Raw genomic sequence first — 26,866 nt, forward strand, 5'->3', positions numbered from 1 at the left:
ACCTCCGACGGGGTCACAAAACCTTGCGCGGAGCACCTCAGTCTTAAAATCTTTTTGTAAGGCAATTTTAAACTTTCAACAAACGACATTTAAATTGTTCTTGTTAAATAAATTATGTAATAAATTGGCCCAAATTATTACAATTCCCAACATATACATTCAGGGCAATATTCTTTATTATACGTTACATCTAATACTTATAAGCTGAATTTTGATGTTGTATCCCTGAAAGTACATTATACAATTCAATTTGTAAACTTGTGTATTTTTAAAATACGATTTTGTATATTTATTTCAATTATGTATTTGGTTTATGTGTGCGTTTTTATTAATTACAAACACAAGTTTTATAAATTTTAAATTATACGTTTAAAGATTTTCTATTTAACAATTTTAAAATTAAATTGCTATGCCTATGTGCTCACTTACTTTTCATTAAAATTAAATTTTTTCTCGTTTTTCTTCAAATGAGAAATGAAAATGTGAAACAGAATGAACATAACTTTGAGGTGTATGAGTATAAGTATATAAAATACAAACATAGTATTATTAATTCTAATTTTAATTACGAATTTGTATATAATGTGAGAACTATTGTGCATGTTGAATGATTTACAATTTAGTATAAACGCACATATGCGCATGTTATTAAATTGTAAACACTTTTTTTTTTGTGTACTCGTAGCATTAAAATGCAAATTCACACGACTTTGAAATCAGCTTTTGTTTAATGTGCAGTTTTGTCACAATAATTGTGCTTTGGATTATAATTAATGGGGCTCACTAATACTTGTATGCAGTGCAAGTAAAGAAATTTTATAAAGAATTGTAATTATTAGTTTTTATTATTAAAAGAGAACAGTGACAAATTTAAATGTTGTTAATTGGAATAGCGACTTTTTTAAAATAAATATGCGTTTTGAGTACTAAATGTTGGAATATTTAAGTGAATATTTCCTTCATAATCTATACTTAAAGTGTATTCAATTTGCAAGTGTACACATTTGTTTTGTTAAAAAGATATTTAATTTAATTGCTTGAGTTTAAAAGAAAATTATGTCAATTTTGTGAAAGTAATAATTTGAAAATTTCTTCGAAATTATCAAATTCCAACAATTTTTAATTGAAAATTATATTGGAATGGTATAATTAACTCTGGCTCAAACGCGTTATTAGTGATCAAAATAATGTTTAGATATTTCATGAACGAGTAAATTTTTAAAAATTCTGTTAAATAAGCATTATTAGGATTTAGCACATCATCAGTTTGTGGCAAGAAACCATTGTGATATTAGAGCAAATTGAGTTTTAAAAGAATTGAAAAAGTTGTTTAATAATGGAAATATTAAACATTGTGTTTCATTTGAAAAATTATTTCATTTTTATGTTTCATGTTCCTATTCTTGACGAAGAATATTATGGAAGGGCGATTTGGATTTCCAAGATTTCAAAGATACTCGTATTTATCTCTAAAAATCGAAATTTCAATACCTTGGAGCTTAGTTGACAAATCTATTTCTTGGAATTAACTTGTCTTTAAATATATTCTCAATTTCTGTGACCGTGAAGGGTTTGATCAATTTTGATTTTCTACCACATTTCTGTTTATTCTTTCGGGATTGTCTCCAATATGCATAAAGCTTTGAAGGGTAAATGTTCTTACATTATTTAAATAGCTTGTATAGTGTAGAATTTATGAGCCATTCTACAAACAATTAGCTAAAATAAGCAATTCTACACGAAGAGGAACTGATTTTTAATATGGACAAATTTCGTCTCACAAATAACTCTTGTGAGTCATGAGTGAGCATTATAATAATTGTCACAAATGTCAAAATATTAGTGATTGCCCGTTTGCTCGTAACTCTTTCGTAACCTATTTCAAACCAAAAAATACATCCGTTATAATTAGAGGTAAATGCTTTTTGCTGAATAATAAAAATAAAGATTATTATACGTCATCGAATACAAAATTTAATATAGGTATATAAAATATTATCAAAATAAAATCAGAAAGAGATGACGTTTTTTCTCCGCAGCGAATATTTGAACAATTTATTAGTTAATCATTATACGAAGACCTAAAAATACACAATTAATCATCAACACTCCACAGCCTACATTCGTACAGTTTCATAATTGCAAGTCGCTTCTTCCTAAATTTATATCCTTATTTATGAATAGTACACAATATATGTAAGTTTATGAAACCGGATACATTTCGAATAAATGGTGAAAATAAATATATAATTTGCTTAAATAGAAAAAAAGATAAACTGGTGACAGTCAGAAACAAACATTTTCATTTTAATCTACAATTATAATTTTGTTTTTTAATTATTAACAAACAAAGACTGTATAAAAATAGCAAACAAAAAAGTTCTATAAATCTACAAACAATCCAAAAAATAATTATTTAAATATAACTACATATGTGCTTATGTATACATACGAGAACATACATTTGTACATATAGAAAGTATTTGATTAAAATGAATTAAGAAAATTTATATGAATTGGACCAACTGTAAGATACCAAAAAGCAGTTCGTTTGAAAATATTTTCCAAATTCAAACCATTTTATGGTTATCTTTAATTAAATACGTGAACCAAATTTAAGAATGTTTGGGTTTTGATCTAAAATTATAAATTTAATTTGTTCAATAGATTCTGAAATAATCTTAAAAAAAGTTCAAAGGCTTAGGGATGTCTCTAGTTTCATACTTGGAACGGGGATATTGTAGGCGGGGGCGTGGGGAGGCTACAATAAGTCGCGAATGGCTGAGGTGGCCCGGAGTTACTACTGCCCCACTCGGTTCCCTTAAAAATCTACAATCTACAAGTTCGAAAGCCAATCAGGACTATAGTGCCATTGTTTTACATGAAATTATTTGATCTAGATAAATCCCTTCTACTCATTTCCTACTTTGATTTCCCCTTGGCTGCGTATAGCTTCGAATATCGTCGATCAGCGTATTAAAGTACCTTCATTGTCATTAATGTGTTAACAAATTCATCTTATCCTTTATAAGATATTTTAAATTTTTTTCTTTCGAATTGATAGTGTAAAAAAAATTGAAAGTCAATTCTGATTAAGAGCTTAACGCGTTATATGACGTCATAAAAATAATAATATTAAAATAAAATTTATTAGTTTGCATAGTCGCCGTATACTGTGATAAAATTAAACGTCAGCAACAATGACTACTCTAAAGAAAACAAATTAACTTGTGATTGTAATTAATTATTTAGAAAGATGGCAATTAAAACTCGCGCCACATTATATTTTCCTATATACATACGTATATATTTTTTTATTTCATTCAATTTTAATTTTTTTATTGTTTAATTTTATTTTTTGTTTCTAATTTTTTTTTTTAAATAAAAATTATTGCAATGAAGAAGAAGTTTAACGACAGAAATCTATTTTATATAAATTTTAAATAGCGAAAAAATTAGAAAGTTATTTGGTCTGTCTGATTTATAAGGTTTCCAAGAGTTATTTTAAAGAAAATAATTAGAAGGCGGCAGAGCGGTTCAATGGAATATCTTGTAGGATGATAAAAAAAAGTCAAAGCACTGCCAAGAATTATTTAAGCAGAATTATCAATTAATCAATTTCATCTTGAAATGAGCTCTTGGAATCTTATTGAAATTCTATTACCTTCAAAAATAAATGGAATAGGTCCTCTATTATGGAATAAATTTGATTAATTTAGGGAATTTTATTCATATTGCCGAATACACAAGTTGAAATTGGATTTCATGGACGAATACTTCAATCTAACGTCAATTTGATTAATTTCTTCAGCTATTCGAATTCTTATTTTCTATTCAGTTCGAATGGATAAAAATATGCTATTTGAAAAATTTATTCCAGAAAGCAGCTGAATTTTCTTTATGTAGTTATTTACTAATTTTTCTATCTTTTTAGCCTCGTTTCGCCAAGAACAGCAAGAAATTTAATACAATTCGACTTATGAAAATATCAATTTCGGGTCAAAGGAAACAAAGCTTTTTAACTGTAAGAACAATGACTAAGTCGATTTTAGTTAATTTGGATTTTCAACAGTAATAATATTTTTACACCATATACGACCGAACTCCTCTTTGTACTGGTATTGAAACTGGCAACAGAGGCTGGAATCAAAAAGACCAGATATTTCAATCGTTATTAGAATCAACATTTTCCATTAGCATTAAATACTTATACAAAAAAAAAGCAAATATAAATTGCCATTAGCATCGAATGAATGTCTAACACTATTTGCAGTATTTGTGTGCGTATTCATTCCAACACGCTTTGTATGTTACCTGCCACCTATATATACATACATAAACTATAAATATAAAATATAGTAAATTATTTATAAACAAACATAAAGGCATATAGAATAACGTTGCCATAATTATTAATATAGAAGAAACTTAGCATCACGTCTCTTTTTTTTAAGCTCGTTTGTTTATACAGTGTATTATGTAGCACATGTGGTCTAAAATAAACAACGGTTTTTTTTTTTGTCGAAATACATATAAGTATACAATACGCGAAAGATGGGATAAGAAATTACATTTGCATAATGTTTTTTTTTTATTATCAAGGTGAGATAATAATTATTAGACTTAGCAAAAATTAAAGGTTAAATAAGAGTTTTTTGAAAAAGAGAAGAAAAAGTGAAATTTTCGTTTTTTTTTTGGAAATTTTTGATAATAATAACGGCTCTGTGTATGAGATCGTACGATGATTATCTAAGATTGCTTATATATTTCTGTATCTTAAGATTTAGAGTGTATGTTTTAACGTCACGTGTTTACTTAATATGTATATGGAGAAACATAAGTAATTTTTTTTTTTTTGGGGTGTTTAAGTCGAAAAAACTTCTGCAATAAATTTTATTTAGAAATTTCATTATTTCTTATTATACTAAGTATTTAGATTTGCGAACCTAAAACATAAAATAAAAATTAGTAAAATTTTTTGAATTTTGAAAAAGTTTTCGTTTGGAAAAAAAAATTGTTTTACAATTTATTAGAATAAAATCAAGAGAGATTTTAAGTGTTAGAAGAAATTAAAATAATTCGTTCATATTCTGGTGACTCATACTATCACGTCTTAGTGATTTTCTATAGTACTCGTAGATACGTGCCAATTTTGGAAAGAAAAGCATACATGACGTGATGGCCAATGCTAAAATTAACGCCTGTGGTAATTTTATACCGATAATTGGGAGTTTAGTATTTGAAAAATTTACAAAAGAAATTACAAATACGAAGGAATTTCTGATTTTGAAAGGCAACCACAAAATAGATTTTTCAGGATATTTAAACAAGTATTGGCAAGTTACTATCAAGTTTTTCAATTAAAATTTCGAAACCATATTTCGAAATTTTGAATTACTTTAGAAATCAATAAAAAAAAATGTACGTTTTTTCAATATTTAACAAATATATTCAAAATTTTTTTTAACCAGACAGATATATTTTAGGTGGCGTGACATTGTAATTTTTTTTTATCACGTCAGTGGGTGACGACCAACAGAATATGGATGTTTTTAAATATTTCAACAGGCTTCATTAGAAAAATAAAATTTACAATAATTGGATCGGTTATAAAACTTTTGGTATTGGTTGAAAAGCACTATGCGGGAATGATACGAGTTTTCGTTAGACAAGAAACCGCGATCAAGAGCCTGGGATGGAATGACTGTAACTTTTGAGAAGTTTATAATGAGAGTCATACATATTCTAAACTATTTTAATATAGGAATACTATATTAGTTTTTACAAAAAAAAACTCATATGAATAAAACAAAAATTTTAGTAAGTTCATCTAAGACCCAACATAAACAAATAAGTATTGCTATTCTACTTAATATCGCTTTGATCAGTACCATATTTTTTTTTAAGTTTAAATCAAATTTATGTGTACTTCCTTTTTAAGCAGTTGCCTAAGATTATATGATAAGTATGTAAAAGGGTTTTCCTAAGCAACTCTTCTTTAACATTTTTATGTAAATCATATAAAGTTTATAAACCTTATAAACCTATTTTAACCTTGAAATCATTACTTAAAATGTGGTCACTATAAATTTTAAATTTTTAAAATTCCATTTTATATAAATAGAAAACAATTTAAGTAAACGTGACTTTCTTATTGAGTGTCTTTCTTTTCATTTTGTTATGTTACCTTCTCTAACTCTCTCTCTCTCTCCTCCTTACTCTGAATATCAAATTTCAGTTCGAAAACGGCAATATTATTTTAATATTTTGTACTGATGAGTCTGTTGACTTTTTTTTTTCTCTTTTGCATAAAATTTTTATATAATGCTTATATAAAAGAAAAGCATACAAAAAAATATTTATAGTTAAAAAAAAAAAAAAATCTATATAAATTATAGTAGGTCTAAGATACGTTCTTAGAATTAAAATTAGCAATTTTTGTTGAACAGAATTGCTGAACTGAAAAAAATAACACTATCGAATGATGTAGAAACATTTTTTGCTAAATGTTGTTATAAAATTGTATAGACAGTAGACGATCATTTGTCAAAATGTCTAACACAAATTATCAAAGGTAATTTTTAATGACTTGCACCTCAATTATATTCAAGAAGGTGGCATATACTATATAGAAAAATAAAATTATTCTCATGGATTTTATAGATAATCGACTGAAAATAGATATTTATTTTTTTTTTTTTTCTTTTCGAAATTTTTTAACAGGGACGTTGTACTTATATAATTTCCAACTCACGTAATATAACAGTAGGTAAATAAAATGAATAATTTATAAGATTAAAAATATCAAATAAAAAATATTAATTTTTTTTTTAAAATTGATTTTGGAATTGAAATTATAAAAGGAAAAAAAAATCTCAGATGCTTATTATTTTGCCCATTCTGCAAAATAATTATTCGTTCATTTTAAACTGAAAAATTTAAATACTTAAGTTATAACACTTATAAGAACACCTATATTAGCGTGTTTCTTAATTAAAAATAAAGAATATTTGAAAATTAAATATTAGTGTAATAGGCACAATACCTATTTGTATATATATGTTCTTGTGATTGTGTGTTTCAAATATAGAAAATATTGCATTTAGCATCTAAATGTAAACAATACTTAGTAATCATGTAGATTACAATATAAAGCAATGTGAAGAACAATTGGTCGGTAATTTCTTCATGCATACCTCTGTAGCTCAGTTAGTAGAACGTCTGCCTAGAAAGCGGTAGGTCACTGGTTCGAGTACAGTTCGAGGAGAAAATTTTTTCAATTCAATCCTGATTTGTTTTGCAGTTGTATGAAAAAATTTCCATCGGGTTAATATTATTAGTGTAATATAGGCACAATACTTATTAATTAAATAACTAAACGTTGTATTAGAAATTCAGTTCAATATTGGATTTTTTTTCAGACACACATTCATAGTCACGCTCCTATATAAGTCAAATAAAAATAAGACTACAGTATTTAAAAATAAATGAATATTGGCTATTGAGTTTAATAGTTGAAAAAAAAGTAGTTAGGTTTTCAGAAAGATTAAGCTACCATATTAAAAAAAACGTAAAATTTGATGAGCACAATTATAAGAATTTAAAAGGTATTATAATTCGTTAAACAAACCTGCAACAACAATATCAAGTCATTCATTTATTCGTTTGTCATAACTTTGACAATTTGTTCATATTTGGCGACCAAAATTTCAACTTCATGAATGATAAATCGAGTTTAAATGATTTAAAAGAAAAAATTTCTAAACCTTATTTAATTGGATGAGTGTTAAATGAATAGCTTTTACTATGTTAAGTGAAATTATGTTGAAACACCAGATATTTTAGGTTACACAGTAAAACTATACCACACATTTCCCTCTACTCAAAATAAGAGTGAAACAAGAGTTGCCACCAAAAAAAATATAATAAAAATTTTCAATAAATTCTTTTCAATCCCTAAAAATCAAACATTATTTCTACATTTTTATTTTTAAAACTTCCCTGCTTTTTTTCATTAAATTTTATGTGTGCACAATAATTTGAATAATTATTCCAAAAACTATTTATGAATTATACGAGCAACTATATGCAAAAAAAAAATATTGTATTTATTTATACAAAATAAGTAAAACAAAATAGATTTGCTATTTTCAATCATAAAATAAAATAATTTTTTCTATAATTTGAATTGTAAATAACAAAATTCACTTATAAATTATTCAAAACACATATTTGAAGCTCATTAAAATAGCCGATAAGTCTGCCTCTAGTAATTTAACAAATCAATCAATAAATTAATGAATAATTTTTTAAAGTAAAAAACGTTTGAAAAATTTTAATATTTATTTTTATAAAGAATTTTAATTTAAATACCATACAACTATCTATGTTCAAATCTATTATTTAATTCGGACGGTATTTTTGTTTGTATATCCTAACAAATTTTGGGTTAACTTTGAATATGTTCCATGAAATTTCGATAGTATCGGAACCGCCTTTTATTTCTGATATCAAAATTTTTTATTAACAAAATTCTTAGTGGGATTGGTAAAATTTTTTAAAATATAAAAGTGAATTAAGTAAGCAATTTCCTCCCTATATATAGGGAAGGTTTATATAGGCACAGCAATATGTGAATGAACTTCAATTTTGAACACGATCAAAAAATAATTTGATCGTGTAGATTGTAAATAAAGCACATATTCAAATTATTGGGAATGAAAAATTAAATCAGTCTTTTTTGTATTTTATTAAAAATCATTTTTTTTTATTGGACATTACAACATTGTGTGTGTTGCATTTGATCATAAATTTCATTTATATGACACGATGCAACATTGTAGCCGATAATAATTATTTGTTTTTACTATTTGTTTGTATTTTCCGCTCATAAAAATAATAAGCGCCATCTGTTATTTGTTATGATTAATATTTATTTTTGTTTTTGTAACATCATTTGAAAAAGTAAACAAAACTTAACCTATAATAAAAAATTACTTTAAAAATTAAATGAAATTTACGATCCCGCTTTATAAATTGCCTATTATTAAATTTTATAATTATAAATAAAAATGTCTGCTTTTAATGTAACCAATTAACGATAGATAATCAATTTATGCTTTTGCGATTTAAAAAAAGAAATAAAAAGCTCTTGTAGAGTTACTTTCAATACAATACTGAAAACTAAACGAATGAAGACACGATATTAAGGGATATGATAACAAAAAAGCACGTTAAAGCAAACGATCATGGTTTTGATGGATCAACGCGATCATTATAGTCTGCTGAACAATATTGGAATTCAAGAGTTAGTAGGAATGGCAGGATAAATATTGCAATTATGATTTACACAGATGATATGATTAATACTAAAACAATTAGCAATTGATAGGATGAATAAGCAATAGACTCTAAGTAAGTGAATATATTCTACTACATGCGTGAGAAATTTTGAACAACAGACGAATAAACAAAAATGATTCTAAATATTAAATTTTTCATATTATTTAAATTTAAAAAACAAATTCAATTGTGTTACAATATTAAAACATGAATAAATAATTAACAGTAATTAAGATCTATTTTTATTTTGTTAAATAAATTATTTTTTGCTTAATATGAAAATTTTTGATTTCATTAGAAATTTAAAACAATGATCCACAATAATGCATTTTGTTATACATATAGACAAAATAAAATTTTATATTGAAATAAAAGACGTTTATAACTTAGATAAAGAAGTAGGGATAGATATAATTGAATCATAATTCGTGACGTATGATACCGTATAAAGAAACCGTGTTGCAAATCTGAATTTTTTTACCAAATTGTTAACAACAATATTGTTTGCTATAATAATGTACTTAAAAATTTACTTAAAGAATTTTGTAAGAACTGCACATTCACAATGTTGTTTAATTTTACCGAACTCGTGATCAGGAGACATTAAAACATTTTTAATTTAAATTTATAATTATTAAATTTAATCTATTAATTTAAATTTAAATACATGGGCTTTTTGCTATCTGCAATAACTAAGTTTAAGCTTATTTAATGAAATCCGCCGTAATATATGCAATTTCTTCAAAAAAATATACAAATTTTATGTTTGTCTTCCAATTAAATGAATATTTGTAGATAAAAGGCATGCTTGAAAATAATTTATAAACAGGAATCTTTATCGGAATTCTGTTATAACGGAATAAAAGCTAACATATAAACTTAAAAACTAAGGATTCCAGAATGTTATATACAAATACAAGCTATCTATTAGAATAATAATTGTTGAGAAATATTTACGTTACTGAAGCTGAAGTGTGAAATTGGTATGAATGCATATAACTGTATATAAATGTCACCATAATTATACAAGCTTTTATAATTTTATTCTAAGCAAAATGGCAATTTTTTTTGGTTGATTTTATAAATTTTCTCTTTTATTTTATTTTCAACGTCACCATTTTTGGAATTTTTCCCAAAAGTATAGTTTTATTTATTTCTACATATTATGTTATTTACATACTCTATCTACACGCATACATACATATGTCCTTATACTAATTGTTGAGTTAATTATTTTACACTTACTCAGTTTTTCTCATACAAATTTTTATTACTGACATAGAATTTTTTTTTTTTTGTTTAATTTTCCTGTTTTAAATTTACTTTGCACAATATAATATGTATAAAAGTTTGTATATAAAATAAGCTTCAGCTAACTTATATACGAGTTAATTTGTTAAGTCATTTCAGCTTTAGTATTTTGTTCATATTTACTTTATAATTTTTGCTCATATAATTTTAGACATTTTGTAGACAAATTTACTCTTTTATATTTTTTCTCTAATTCACTATTTAATTGTTGCTGTTCTCATTTGTAGTATTAAAGAGGTCAACATATGCCGGCTTTTAATCTTATCTATGCGAGATAGGCTGCTATTTTAGTAATGTTTTTAGAAAAAAAATTTTTTTTTTTTGTTTTCTTTTAAATTAATATAGAATTTCTTAATTTGAGTTTAATTTATGTTAAATTTTTTAAATTTATTTTATGTATTATATAAAGTTTCTAAATTGAATATAAAATAATTTTTTTTGTATATACAAGGGATTATTGCGAAATGTTTCTTTACTTTGTTTTAAGAGGGTCAAATTAATCGCACGCTTTTTACAAATTATATAAGTTTGAAGGTCATCTTTTAATTGATAACTTAAGAATAACGAAAATTCACGAGAAATTTAAGAAAATTTGGAAAATGAATTTTGGAAATGAGTTAATCACAATACTGATGTGAAGCAACTACCACCTTATATTGGGAGGTAGTTGCTTCACATCAGAATTATTAAAACCGTGTTTTGGGACACCCTTTATATTTCAAAACTAGTGGATGAAAAATCACAGATATAAATGATATTCTTTTCTAAACCAATTTACCAATATGGGCCCAGTGTAGCAATTTTCCTTAAGCACATATAAGTACAAAAAAAATTAAAAATTCTTTTTAGAAGCCCTGATTAAGTAGTTAATTTTAGCCATCCCTCAAAAATATGCAATATTTTTCTTTTAACAATTTGAACAAAACAATCTTATGAAAGTCGACTACAAAAAAAAAATTTGGGAGACCGAAAAATAATTATATCCCAACATTTAAATATAAACTAAATTGTTCATATTATGTCGCTAGAGTTGAGCTACATTAAGAAAATATAGTTGTGAAGAAGGATGCCATAATGGTCGGGTGATTGTTTTCTGTTCACCTTTAATTCTAAAAACCGGGTCTCGGTCTCCCTCATACATTCGAAAAATTTTCATTCTCCTGCTGAGGTACATAATTTAATTTTCAAAATTTCAAAATGCTATAGCCTCGACTTCTCAAAAACGTGTTCTCATTTGCTACTTAATTATTGAAAAATTACTACTCTTAATGCTTTTGTAGGTTGATCGTTTCTCTATATGTATTTTGTCAAAAAATACATATAGAGAAACGATATGTGAAAATATTTTTTGAAAATTTTTGTCAAAAATTTTCAAAAAATATTTTCAAAAAATATTTTGCTATTGAAGTTATTGCGATTACCGTCGATTTTATAAAATTTGAGTCAGCAAGATATGGATGACTTTTCTGAATTTTTTATGCATAACATGTAAATGATGGTAATTTGATTCCAGAAAAAAAATACAAGTAATGAGCTTAACAAAAGATAAACAGTAGCAATCAATTTTAATCATTGAAAAAATTAACAAAAAAAAATGTACTGTTAGTTTTAAATATTTTGAAGATTCATTCACCTAACAGTGACAAAGACAAGGAAATAAAAAATCTTCCATTTTATTTCATTTTAAATTAATTTTCAACTTTTCTTTTCTGATTTTACCCAACAGACATTATTAAAGAAATGCTTTCTTCATTAAAATTTAATCTTGCATAAATTAAAAGCTTAAGAACTTTCAACAATTAATCATCGAGCCGTGACATAAATGCAAAAAAAGAAAAAATGACTGATAAAACAAATTACCATATTAAAACAAAAAATTCAAAAAAAACATTTACGATTATTATCAATTTAAATTTTAGCCAAAATTTTAGCGATTTGTCGGCGTTTTGTTTTCGTATACACAAAAAAACGAAAAAAAAAAATATTGTGTCTCGTCATCCACTTTTAAAATGATATGTTAAAATAATGAAAAAACAAAAATCATATCTTGTCTTATGGATTAGTTACGGAGTCAAATAGTACGTTCTTTTCAAATTTTCAAATTTAATTTTCAGTCGTTTTCAACTTGTGTGTTATTGAATCGCGACAACCACTCAAAAATTGGATTGAAACACTGGGAAAGAAGCTAAGATAAAGGGCAGAAACACAGAAAATTCTCGATTCGTAAAAGTAAGCTGGCAGTATTAATTGGATTTTACTAAACTAAAAAGTTTTAGTCAGTCATTCAGGAAAATATTAAAGTACACGTCAACCCGTCTGCTTTGCCCAAAAAATCGTCTGCTTTGCCCAAAAAATTAACAGAAAACCGTTTTTTTGGGAAACTCTTTATTTCCGTAAATTCAAACCAAAACTATTGCGGTGCAGTGGGAACTTTTTTTGTTTTCCTTTCTTCATTCCCATTGGGAACACAAAGCTTCCACATATCCTCTAAATATTACTCTGTTTTGTGCTAGGTACTTAACTTCTGATCATGTTTTTCCGCTTGATTCCACTTCTTTTAACATTGTTCTACACCCATGTATTGCAAGGTACACTTTTCTTTTGCCTTGTAGCATTTATTGTATCTTACATAAGAAACTAATATATTTAAGTACAATAGAAGTGTGTATGTTACGTAGTTCTGAGCTGCTCATATTTGCTAAGTAGCAAAAAAAAATTCAATTTAATGTTGAGGTAACTTGGACACTTTGATTTTCAATGTTCTTTTTAGTGTATATACAATGATGTCAGTGTTGTAAATGAGTAAGAAAGCTTCCGGATTAAGATTTTTAAAATCCCTTTTTTTCTTCTCTAATATTTTTTTTTTGTTAAAGAGATTATCATTATTTACTGAAATGCTAGAAGCTTCTTAATGTCAGTTCTATGTATACTTCTATACAAAATTAAAACTGTCGACTTAAGATTTATTGCAAAAATTTTTTTTTTTTATTTTCAATTATGTTTAAGTACATTTTTTTTTTTGCTCTTTTAATTTATTTGAAATTATGTAATTTTGAAATTTTCTAAAAATTTAATTTTGTATATAAATAAAAAACATTCATACATACAGTATATGAATTAAAAATTTTATGTATAATTAACGATGTTTACTTTATATCGAAATTTTATACATACGTACTTGTTTCGGTTATAAAATTTTTAATGTACACGCATAATATTTGTGAATCGGGGGTAAACGGTAAATTTGGACAAATATTAATAACTACATATTGTTAAATAAGTAGACAGTTAATGTTTGGGACCCAATAATGTTGCTAAAATTGAGTAAAAGATTGGGCTCAGACATATGAAAAATTATAGTAAACTTGATCTCCTTCAAGTAGTCGATTATTTAAGTTTGCTCTGTAAGTTTAAGTTTAATGTAAAAGTTGAAAAGAGAAAACATTTCCGGAAAATTGACTTTCAAAGTCTATAACTCTCAAGCATAATATTAAGAATTCTTCAGAATAGCAAGACCATCAAATTTTAAACACATAACTAAGTAAAAATTTAGGCAACTAAGTATTTACGCTATTTTAAAAATTACAGAGGGATTAGTAACTGCGATAAAATTTTGACGAATAGTTTAATGCCATCAACTTATACATATTTGATATGATTGACACAGTATAACGGGCAAATAACTCGAAAAGTTGTTAATTAATATTTATGTTTCAAGTTTTCTCTATTTCAAATGAAAGGCAAACTTTATCATAAATCAAAATAAATTAAAACATGTAGGCCGAAAGTGTGATACTCCCGATTTTAGTTTAATCATATAAAACCAAAAAAATCTAATGAAATTCTGTATTTATTTGTACAATTACAGAACATACTTTCGAAATTAATCGGGATTTGTAATGTTCCATATTTACGACATCTACCATTATGTTCCGTGATTTCAAATATCTATGATGATGTTTGGTTTAACATTAAGTTATTAATTAATAATTAAAATAAATTTTGAACCTGTATAACACAAAACTTATAGTTCTATGTATATATATATTGAGGATAGAAATTGAAGCCAAAATTGCATTTTAGTAGACTACACATAAAGATGGTAATAAATTCTTGGTTAATAATAAAAAATTCATTGATGTAATTTGATCCGTTCTAAAATTCAATTTAAGCTGATATTTTTCTTGACCACAGATCTATGCTTATGCTAACAGCTAACGTCAAACGTTTATTTTTTCTTTTCTTTTTTTTATTCTTCTTTATATTTTTGTTTGCTTCTGATTACTTTATCTCTCATTTCATCTTATGTTCTATTTGGTTTTTTTATATTTTTTTTCTTTTCTCTCTGTTTTATTGCCTTTAAGCGCGTTTACGATTTATGTATGTATGAATTTATGTGCGCACACAAACACATGCTAATTTCGTAATTCCTCTTTGCTATTATATTTTATAAACGCTTTAAAATGTGTGTTTAGCCAAGGTCGAACTCATATATTTTCGTATTTATGTATATTTTTGTTAGTAATCTTATATTTTACATTAGTATAACATATTTTATGATGTGAAGAATTTTTATATGTAAAATGATAGAAATAAATTATTTTTGAACTTTTACAAAATATTCTCGAATGAGTTTTTTTTTCTCATACTTTTGGTTCCTTCTTGAATATTTACTTTTTTTTTTTTTTTAATAATAACCTGATATTTTAACAAAAAAAAAGGAAGATATTTTTAGAATATTTTGAGTAGAATTTGGAATGGCCTATAGTTTTGCTGATGACCCAAAAAAAAGAAATAATAATAAATACTCCGAAATTTAGAAAGAAAGAAGGGAAAATAAATTTTTTTTGTTCGAAGCGTTTACATCTACGTATGTATTTACATATGTATGTTGTTCAGGTCGCTTTAGAAGGCTGGATGAACAAATATTTTTGGAGTATAGATAATGGAATTTTAGTTGGGATAGGAAATGAATGCATTGTTGGAATTCAATGATGATTTGATTTTTATTAGCATTTTAATGTTAAACAACCAATTAGATTATGCTACCGGGTAGCTTGCTATATATCCGAAACAAAGGGGATTATGTATAATTATGCCATTGAAAATAATGTTTTTGAGGAAATTTTGAATAGCTTTTTATTTATTTTATCAACCTTAGGCATTAGAACAAGAAAATCAAATGAAAATTAAAAAATATGTTCATTTAAAAATTAAATGATATTTTAGTTGACTTAGATTAATAATTAGAATTAGTAGTTAGTAGTTGGACTATTACCCCAATAAAAATTTTAATATACGTTTGGTATTGGTTTAAATTCAAGTTATTAAATTAAAATGGTAAAATTTACAATTGGCTATACGAGCACGATATTGAAAATGTATGAAAATTTTAAAATTTATTTTTGTGTAAAAATAAAAAATTTAGACTTGTTTCCTCTAATTCCGGGAATATTTGCTAATGAAACATTTTTCTATATACATTTTTAAGATCTATTGCACCAAAATAATAAGAATTTGCCACTAAGCCATCTAACGGAAAATCCTTATAAGTATTGCTCTAGAAACTTATAACTAGAAATGTTAATACTTATGTTAATACTAAGTGTTATACACTTAGAATTGAATATATACCCTTTAAAGGAACACAGCCAATGTTAATATTCTCTGAATTAAATATTCTCTAAATTTGCAATTTGAAACTCGTGTTTGTTCATTACAAAAGTGTTCATTACAAGGCATTTGTACAAGATTTTAACATTTTCGACTTTCGATACATAAATTACTTTTCTATATACAATTTAAATTCAAAATCAAAAATTACTCATTTTTACTTGGCAATTTGTTTAATGTTCCATTTAGAGGTTATTTAGAAAACAATTATTTATTTCTATGCAAAATCTAATAATAAAATTTTAATGTTTTCCATTTCTATTGTGAATTTCCATATAAAATGAAAGCAAAATCATAAAATATGGTAGTACAATTATACACACATATACACACAAACGAACACTTATGTTTTGAATTACTTAATTTTTGTTTATAAACAAAAATACAACAAGTAAACGTAAAAACAAATAAATATTTTTTCCTTTTGTTTAAAAATAAATTATGGAACAAAACAATAATATTGAATTTTTTACAGCAATATTTTAAATTTTGAACATTTTTTATAATGTTATAAAAATATCCTAGTTACTATTTGCTAGCGCTTTTCAATAGAAACAAATGAAAATATTTTAAGTCAAAAATCTAAAAATCTTGTTTGTTTTGTTTAATAAGCAATAAAAGCGTTTAAGTGTTAAAAGTCAAATGGTCGTAAAATTGATTTTTGAATATTTAAAATAAATTTTTTATTTATATTTAGTATTTTTAATTTATTTTTAGAAATTCTCCTTATGTTTTGCAAATCCCGATGAATTTATTTTGAATTACTTACAATTTTAAATTTTATATGCAATTTTAAAAATTCCAACTTAGTAATTTATTTTCCAGAACGTTCCACGTCACTTTTTCCAAAATCTCTGGGTAATATTTCAAATCAACCTATTTTCAAATCTATTTTATGATGCCAAAACTCATTCCCGATGAATGCACTTTTAAATTTTTGTAAGTCAAATTTAAGTGCATATATCAAAATTTAAGTAGACAATATCTTAAAGTTGCCTTCGAAAATTCAATAGGTTTTGGTATTTTTTAATTTTAATCGTCACATTTTTTGTTTTTTTAATTTTAATCTCCTCATGAGACATTTATTTTACCACGCTATTTTGTTGGTTCGAAAATCAGAGAAAATGAGTTGCTTTTCTGATTCTCCAGTAGTATATAAACAATAAATTCGATAAGAGTTGCAAAATCTATGTTTGAATTAAATAAATTCGAATCAAACCAATGGTTCGTAATGAAGCATTTTTCCTTTAAACAAACAAAAACTTAAAAAAAAAAACAATCTACAAGTTATTTAAATAAATATTTTCATTCATATACCAAAATTCATCAAATGATTGCATACTTTTAGGATAAACAAAAAAAAAAAAAAAGAAAAATTTAGAAATGCGGTCGGTCGAATTCAAGGGTTGACGGTGTGATTTGAGATAAGTAATTGTAAGTAATTTATGATGACATTGCATTTACCGTTAGCTTTTTGTTTCTATATAAATTTGAAAAGACTTAAATTTTTGAAAATATAAGACGCCAAGTATTAAAATTTTACAAATTTCAATAGACAATAATTTGAGAGGGGGTAGAAAAATTATTCCAAAAGCTATTAATTTCTTAAATTTGCAATTTCAGATTTCTACATCTTAAAGTCTAAAAGGAAAATTATATGAAAAATTCGAAAAAAAATGGGTTTAAGATAACAATTAATTTCAATAGTCATGAATCGAACCGCTTCCTGTATTGGCAGATTTTAAAAAAAATTATTGTGTCAAAAAATATAAATAAAAAGTCAAAAAATATAATTTTTAAGACTTTCAGTGGCTATAATTTTTAGTAGCCGGAGATAGATCTAAATAATAATTTTCGTTTAGGCAAATAAGTTTCCAATAAAGATCTATTTGTATAAAATTTTAGCTTTCTATTTTCAAGGGGATGGAAATATTACAAGCAGACACACGAACAGACGATCAGAGTGAACACATGCACGTTTTTTTTTCAATTTCTTTGGAAAACAGCCAAAAATTATGTTCGGCATCATAATTTAAGAATTTAAAACGTAATGAGCACTTAACGTATAAAGTGTATATATATAAACAAATATCTGTCATATCAAGCATACAATGTTCTTATCAAAAACTTTTCTTGTTTTGTATGAATTTCATGGTATGAAGTGATCCAGGAATATTAATCTAATGTTTTTAATTTTGTTTTTTTTTTTTTTAATTATGCACAAATTTACAATAACAGTTCCTTACTATTAAAACTGATTACCCAAATCAAATGAAACATAATATAAAAATTATAAAGGTTAATATTAATCAGAGATGCTTAGCGCCATTAAGTTGATAAGATTTTTATTACTTTAGAATAATTAAAAAGACTTTTTTTTTTCTTTAATTTTAAATAAGTATTCATTTAATTAGATTCTCGTAATTATCGTACGCTAAGTAAATGCACATGAATTTTATTGGGCAAATGGGTTGAACGAACACAATGTAATAAAAAGTATTAAATTAAAAAAACCCTGTCAGTGATTCTGTATCCTGTTAATAGAAAATTTAACACTGCTTGCGGTAAAAAGTGCTCATATATATTCTAATGAAATTTTATACGTTAATATATTTTGGGGTAGTATTTGCAAACACGCCTTTCTCTTTCTTTCTAAAATTTTTTTTGATATTCTTCAAGAAAAAGTACTGTGTTGGAATATTCTATTCAATGTGGACTATATATTTTAAAATTTGAGAGGTGAAATGCTAAACATCGTTTAAATGAATTTGGTACATTAAATTTATCGGGGCAACGGCTAATTTGAGGAATTTTCGCCTTTAAAAGCAATAACTATTTAAGTCAAATTTGCTAATCATCTATTTTATTCAAAATTCGAATTTCTTCTTATTTAAAATTCATTTTCTTAAAATTTGATGAGGTTATTTCATTAGGTTCTGAATTTATGAATAAAAATATAAAAAAACTGTATTGAAAAGAAAAATAAATTGATTAATGTATACAATTAACGTCAGTTAACATCCAAGAACGCTTCAAGTCACTTTTTGCCAAGTCTCTGTTTAGTATTTCAAATCAACCTATTTTCAAATCTATTTTATGATGCCAAAACTCATTCCCGATGAATGCAACAATATTTGAGAGAATTTTTTAGTTTTAAAAGCATAAAATCAAAAATTGTCAAATGAAATTGCATTTAACGAAAAAATTTCAAATGTGGTTTTTTCAAAACTAAAATTATTAACTTAGCGAAATCTGATTTGGACTAAAATGACGAAACATTTTCCCGCCAACTATATTAAATTTTTTCTAAACGACTCAGTTTTTCTACTTTATAAAAATCCCATATGAGTATGCGTTTGCTCATTTCAGAATTAAAATTCTTAATCGTTTGTCTATTTTAAATTTATTTTTGTTTTAATTTTTTTTTATTTATTTTATATTTTTTTTAAATTATTTTATCAGCTTCCGCGATCAGATCAGTTAAAAGCAACGACGTTTTCTAATAACTTTTTCTCCTTTACTCTGTTAAGATTAATTTATATTAACATTATTAAAAAACTGTATGACTAAATCAATATAAATGTATATACATACATATATATTGCACGTTTAGCGACTTTAAAATATGTACATATACATATTATATATACATATGTATTTATGTGCATATGTTATTAAAATTCATAAATTATTGTTGTTGTTATATTAAATGCAAAGTAAAATGAGTACAGAAATAGATTTAATAGAGCTAAGTGTTAAGCTTTTTCTTGTACTTTATTCAAGTGTTCTGTACTGAAAGGCAATATGAGTTAGCAAAAGTAAATTAAAAAATACAGATTTTGTATGCATGTATGTATCAAAAATTATTAACTTGTATATAAACTCACATACTTGCATATTGTATAACAACATTGTTTTATAGTGTACATAATTATGGAGATTTTTTAAGCGCCATTTGATGAACACGCGATTTAAGATTTTTGAATAATTGAGCACGATTTTAGAGTTATGCTTTTTTGTTGTATGTATATTATACACACACATACAATTGTTATACATACTTATTTATATACAATACAGTTATTTATAAATTGTTATTATTATTTTTAATAATATTTTGAAAATTTTGCAGATTTTTATTAAATTTAAAAAATGGTTTGAACATTTTTTTGTTTTTTTTTTTTTTAATTTTATAAGCTTAAGCACAATTGAAACTTGTATACATTATAAGTTGGGTCATATAAAAGTTCAAAGAATCAACGATTACGGAGTAAAGAAATAAATGAAGATGAAATTATCTATTAATGTTGATTATTATTACATACATACGTACAAATAATTATAACGTTACATATTATATTGGGGACTCAAAATAATTTCAAAAATGAGATTTAGAAGTATTGTTTCAAATTTCCTAAAAATATCTTTTATAAAAAGAAAAAGGAAAAAAAAATTAATAGGAATTTTAATAGAATTTTGTTTCAAAGTAATTTTGGAAAGTCTAGAAACGTATAGGTTATTAAAGTTTATCTTTTTCATTTTAAATTGATCAATTTTATTTTTGTTTAAAATTAAGCATGCACTTTTAAAAAAAAAATTATAATGCCATGAAATTAATAACTATTTATAATGATCTTACAATATTCAGTTTGAATATTACAGAAGGTCAAACAAAAAATATGTACATTAATTGTGAGGTAATTAACTTCTAGCCTAGTAGAATAAAAATGCTAAGTACATACATCTAATTTTAAAGATTGAAAGTTAAGATCTGAAATTTTAAAATTGTCATTTTACTCGTATTACTAGTAGCAGGCAATATGATAATTGCAACTTAATAGTTTTACAGTACTTAAGACTTTAAATCGTTTATTAGAGTTTATTTACATATATTATATTTTTAGACATTCTTAGAAATAATTACCAAATTTTGAGTACAACAAGAATTTTGTAAGATTTGTAAAAAACCAATAATTTTACAAAAAAAATTTAAATTATATACGTTTTTTCCAGTCGCGAAACCACTCACGGGTTAGTTTGTAATTTGAACGATGATTTTACGAAGACCCCTTACATAGGATAAAAAATATAACCCTCCTAACGGAATAAATATGTACCCTTATACATTTTTTATAAAAAGAATGTACCAATTATTCTAAAATTTTTTCTAAAATTAAATGTTACTTATATGATTAATGTCCCTACAGTCTAATATTCAATGAACCCCAATCTCTTAGTGCTTTTGAAAAAGAAGATCAGCCCACCTATGACTCATAAAGCCAGATACTGGTTGACAAGTCTTGGAAAATTCCTTCAAAAAAAATTCGGTTTTATTCCAGTAATTCAGAAAAGAATGTACATAGTTGTGCTCTAAGTATTACGACAGGTGGCAAATTTTTTATTAGAATGAGCAGCCCTATTTGTGTATGAAGTGAAATGTGCTTATGTATATAAGTAAATACAGTAATACCCCGTGTTACGTACGCTCGTTTTACGTACCCTCGCACTTACGTACATCTCATTTTTGTCCCCAATTGCCCATTATACGTACAATGATTCACACTTACGTACAAGTACATTTTTTCTGGTTTTGAAATTTATGGAAAAAAAATTATGTATACCAAATTGAGAATGTACACTTGTAACAACGTGTTTTTGTATGTCTGTACATTATTTCTATGAAACCTAAATTTTGTTATGAGTGAATGCATGTAGAAACAAGTCAAAACAAAATCTATGTAAAGTGGAATAAGAACAAAACTACAAAAACTATATCACCTAGCTCAAAAGAAAATTGGAATTTGGCATCCACTTCAGGAAGTCGCAAAACTTTTTCAATAAGCTCATCTACATCTCCTGACTCACCAGCAAAAAAGCGTTTAGCGGTTGATTACATCACTTATGAAGATGAAGATGATACATCATTCTCTACATCATGGAGCAATTAAATTTGAATTACTGTTATCCTCAGGAAAGCTGTCCAAAATTATCTTCTTTTTTGTCATAGTTTTATTAAAGATCTTCTTCGCTCAGCTTTTTCCTCCTGCCGTCCCTTCCCCTCTTTATTCTCTTTAAATACTTTTCGTTATCAACATTCCTTCCTCTTTGGGAATGATGGCGGTATTAAAGGGAGGTAACTTGGACTGGTCTGGCGGCATTCTCAAACATTTCTCTCCCGGGGCTAATCCAAGCTCCAGTGTTCTGAGCTCTCGCGTAATAATTACAATATTATTTATATTTAAATTATGTATTGATGAATTTTGAAGCTTATGTTTTATATTTCAGTTTTGTTTGATATTTATATATGTATATGAATTTGTTTTTTGTTTTTTTTTTTTAATACACGTTAAGTGTTAAATATAGTATAAAAACGTATGAAATAAAAGTATAAAACTGCATACATAATATGCCTCTTTTTCTTTTTATTTATATATTTATTGTTTTAGTTTGTTTCAAAAATATTATTCATCAATAAAGTAGTAGATTCATTCTACGTACATTTTTGTTTTACGTACACGCTCCGGTCCCAAAGGGTACGTAAGTGCGGGGTATTACTGTATCTTCATTTTCCTAGAGCAATGGAAATTTTTATAAAAATTCAATATTTTGGATTACGTGCGAATATTATATAAAAAAATCTATAACATTTATATCATACTATATTATAATATATGTATGTATGTATAATACATTTGCGAATGTGTATAAATGCTGTATGCGCTAAAGTTATAAGTATTTAATTTTTGTTTTTTGCTCACTTTTAGTTTTATGAATTAAAAACAAAAACAATTTTTGTTGAATTGACATATACGAACTGATTAAGCATAAAAATAAAAGTTAAAAAACTTTTGATTTTCATTTTTTTTTTATTTGTAGAAGAAAAGAGTGTTCTTATTAAATGAACTGTTTTGTCATTTGATACCAGACATTCAGTCTAACCGAATATGGCGTGACCATTATTAATTTAACACCAAATTCACCAGCAGTAATTTAATTTTGTAGAATTTTAGTTTTCGCGTTTTTATTTTTTTTTATTTTCAACTTTTCGTTTACTCTATTTGATTTTTTTTGTGTGTTCTGGTTGGTTTCAGATTTTGAATCTCGTGCATGAAAAAGGTCATCTCTTTATATAAATATATTTTTATAGAGTATGTGTATGAATAGAATGTGTGCATGTTAATAAATTTTGAAACGTGATAATAAAAGCATCCTCGTAATAAATTTAATAAGAAAAAAAATTTTTTTTGACTATAATGACTTGAAAATTAGATTAAAATCACATTCTAATTAATTTGTATTCAAATGGAAGTGATTTTGATTGTGTTTTCAGTCAAAAGTGTTTTTTTTTGTTTTTAAATAACGAACAAGGCAAATGAACTTCCATTCTTGTAGGAATGTTGCAAATTTTTTTTTTGTAAAAAATGTTAAGCTTATAAATTTTAATATTTATAAAATGAATTAAAAAATTTTTTTTGGTTTCGATAACTTGAAAAAGAAATTTATTAACTGCTTATAGAATTGATAACACAAAAGTTTCCTGTATTTGATTCAAGAATTATGTAAAATGGAAAAGGAAATGTTTAGTTTCGTTCACAAGTTGCTCGAGTACATAAGGGCGCGGTGAATCTTGAGCAAGGGGAGGGGTAAAACAGATCTTTTACGTGGTCACGATGTAATATTACGCCATGTTTACACTCTACTATCTAGTTTCGCTTTTCGTACATTTAGCAGCCCTGCCAAAACCAGATTGATTCATTGATCCCCATTATATTAAACATTTTTCCACCAAAGTTATTTGTTTAAATCTTTTGAAATTTCAATTTAATTTTTAAACAAATAACGTAATTTAAAGCAATGTAACTCAAAAATTTCAAATACAAAAAATGGTTTTGTTAAAATTTTATTTGCTATTGAAAGTAATTTCTTAAAAACAACTAAAGAACTCAATTAACTATTTCAGATTAAATAACGTAAATTGAGTAAATAAGAGGCTAATAGAATAAAAGAGAGTTTTAATCTCATAGTGTATTTTATAGAAATTTTTAGCAAAATTTGCTATTATAATCATAAAATGGAGTTCTTTTCATATTTTGTTCAAAGTGTCCTGCTAAAAATTAATATTAAAACTAAATTATATAAATATTATATTAAAACAATTAAATTAGAAAAGGAAAAATTTTACTCACTTTGATTTTTATAATTTATATTGTTATCCTCATTAAAATTATTAATTGGTTCAATTTCACTATAAATTTTATTTTCTTCTTCAATCATTTTTTTAATAAACTCTTCATCACTTTCATTTGAAAATTTCACATTAAATTTATTATATCTATTTAAATTTATATTTTGATCATTATTATTATAATTAATAATTTTATCTTTAATATTAATATTAGTACTATTCGTTGTCATAACACCATGTTGACGTAATGTTGACCATAATAAAATTATAAATAATAATAAACCAAAAAATGCAACAATTGCAGCCCATGAGGCTTTTTGTTTCCAACGCGTCGTCATCTTTTCCGAAATTTATTAATTATTTTTGGTAAAATTTTAATTTTTATTAAAATATTATAAATCAAATTAATAATATTGTTTAAAATTATCTCCAGTTTAAGTTTACTAGATCTGAAATTAAAAAAGAGAAATTAAAATTTATTAGTAATAGATGAAATACCGAGTAAATAATTATGTAAAAGAAATATATTATATATACCTATATAAATTAAATTAAAGCAAACATTCCAAAAAATTATAAAAGAAAAGTTATTCTTAAAGAACAATCATGTTATGAATTATATTTCAATGTTTATAGAATAAACGCTAGAATCTAAGATGATATTATATAACAAATGATCGAAAAATAAAAAATTTCCAATCTATTTTCAATGGTTAATAATTTCAAATCAATAAGGTAGATATCAGTGGCAGATAAATCAATGATTAATATATAGTCATTAAGACATTTTTCTTAAGTCATTCTGAGACGCTTTTACTTGAAAATACAGAAATATAGTAATTTTGGGCAAACTACTTTTACTCTATGTATATATCTACTGTTTTTGTGTAAATATTTATTAATTTAATAAAAGCTATTTAGATTCCCACACAAAATTTCAATTTATTTATAACTTTTAATGTAGCAATAATCGAATATTGAAATTTTTTTTATGTTATTATAATAATATTAAGTACAAGACATTAACTTGTACGAACACAAATATTGTCAAAAAAAGAAAAAAATCAGTGAAAATTTATTATGCGACCACCTCTGCTTTTAAAATTAAAGATGAAATTTTAGAAAATTTTCTCTTTACATTGTTGAGGTAGATACCTATTTATTTTTATTCGCTTCTTTAATGTACAATCATTTAAAATATAATAATTAAATTTTATTATGTATATCCAATAAAAGAATACGTCATAATATTTTGTGCACATTAAATGAATAATCATTTAAATGGTGCAGTGACTCAAGCTGATTAAACCGACAAAAATAAAGAAGTATTATCTAACAAAATTTATTATATTTACATATACATATACATAGGTACCTATGTATATACAGTGTACATGGATTTTCAAAATTAAAATTTAATTCTTAGTAACATAAAATCGTATAAAAATAATTAAAGAATAATGTACAAAATTTGGATACTTATTCCAATCATAAGTATCATTTAATCATAATATGAGATAAGTTTATTCAAAATACTAAATCTAACTTGTGAATATGTACAGATAGAATTAAATTTTTATAGTGTATATTTACTTTATATGATTCCAAAAATTAAACATTTTCAATTGCAGGTGTACATATGTACATGGCTAGATTTATACCTGTACTTACATGGATACCTATGTTTCTTTATATTTGTGTATGATTAAACAAGATTTTAAGATATTTCTTTCCCAAAATTTTAATTTTATAGAGCAGGTTTACTAACATTTATTTATAAATTTAATTTGAAAGCTTTTATCATGCTAAACACATAATCGTTGGGTTTGTGCACAATTATTTTAATTATTCAAACTAATATTGCATTAAGATCAGCTACACAGGTGATGTTGAATTTCTTATCGCTCAACCTGGGCTTTTATAAATATGAGAACTTTAAATTTTAAGTTTGTCACTGGAAAAGCTGTTTTACAAACTGTATTTATTTGTTGCAGTTATAATAATTAGACTATGACAATTATTACTTCCAGCCTCCTAAAATTAAATAAAGCAACTTAATTAATTTAAAAAATTTTATTTGAAGTTGTATGTTCATTAACAAACATTTTCATTTCATTATTTGCTCATTTTGTCAAGGCAATCAGGAATCATACGCTCACTTTGTTCTTAAAAAATAAAGTGTTTACCCAATATCTCATCTTACTTACTACTGAATTGATTAAAGGTAACTTGTACACCTATTTTATTAGCGTTCGTGAATAAATTGGAATAGTCTTTTTTCTTTACAAAATTTTTTACTGTTACTTTTTGAACTCTGAAAAAGGCTTCTTAATTCTTATGTACGTACATACCTGC

At 25.0% G+C, this 26,866-nt stretch overlaps 1 protein-coding gene across 3 annotated transcripts in view; it reads right to left on the minus strand.

The window, feature by feature from the left end:
- The window catches only part of LOC129609854 (A disintegrin and metalloproteinase with thrombospondin motifs 9-like), a 217,091-nt gene that overhangs the window by 142,944 nt on the left and 47,281 nt on the right, over positions 1-26,866 (minus strand). For all 3 annotated transcript variants that reach the window (XM_055521990.1, XM_055521992.1, XM_055521991.1), the window contains exon 2: positions 24,513-24,960. In XM_055521990.1, the coding sequence (XP_055377965.1) occupies positions 24,513-24,849 (337 nt within the window). In that variant the 5' untranslated portion in view covers positions 24,850-24,960. The remainder of the gene's footprint in view (positions 1-24,512; positions 24,961-26,866) is intronic.

This window comes from Condylostylus longicornis, unplaced genomic scaffold, assembly GCF_029603195.1.
Source record: "Condylostylus longicornis isolate FDR11 unplaced genomic scaffold, ASM2960319v2 ptg000040l, whole genome shotgun sequence".
Classification (NCBI taxonomy): Eukaryota; Metazoa; Arthropoda; class Insecta; order Diptera; family Dolichopodidae; genus Condylostylus; species Condylostylus longicornis.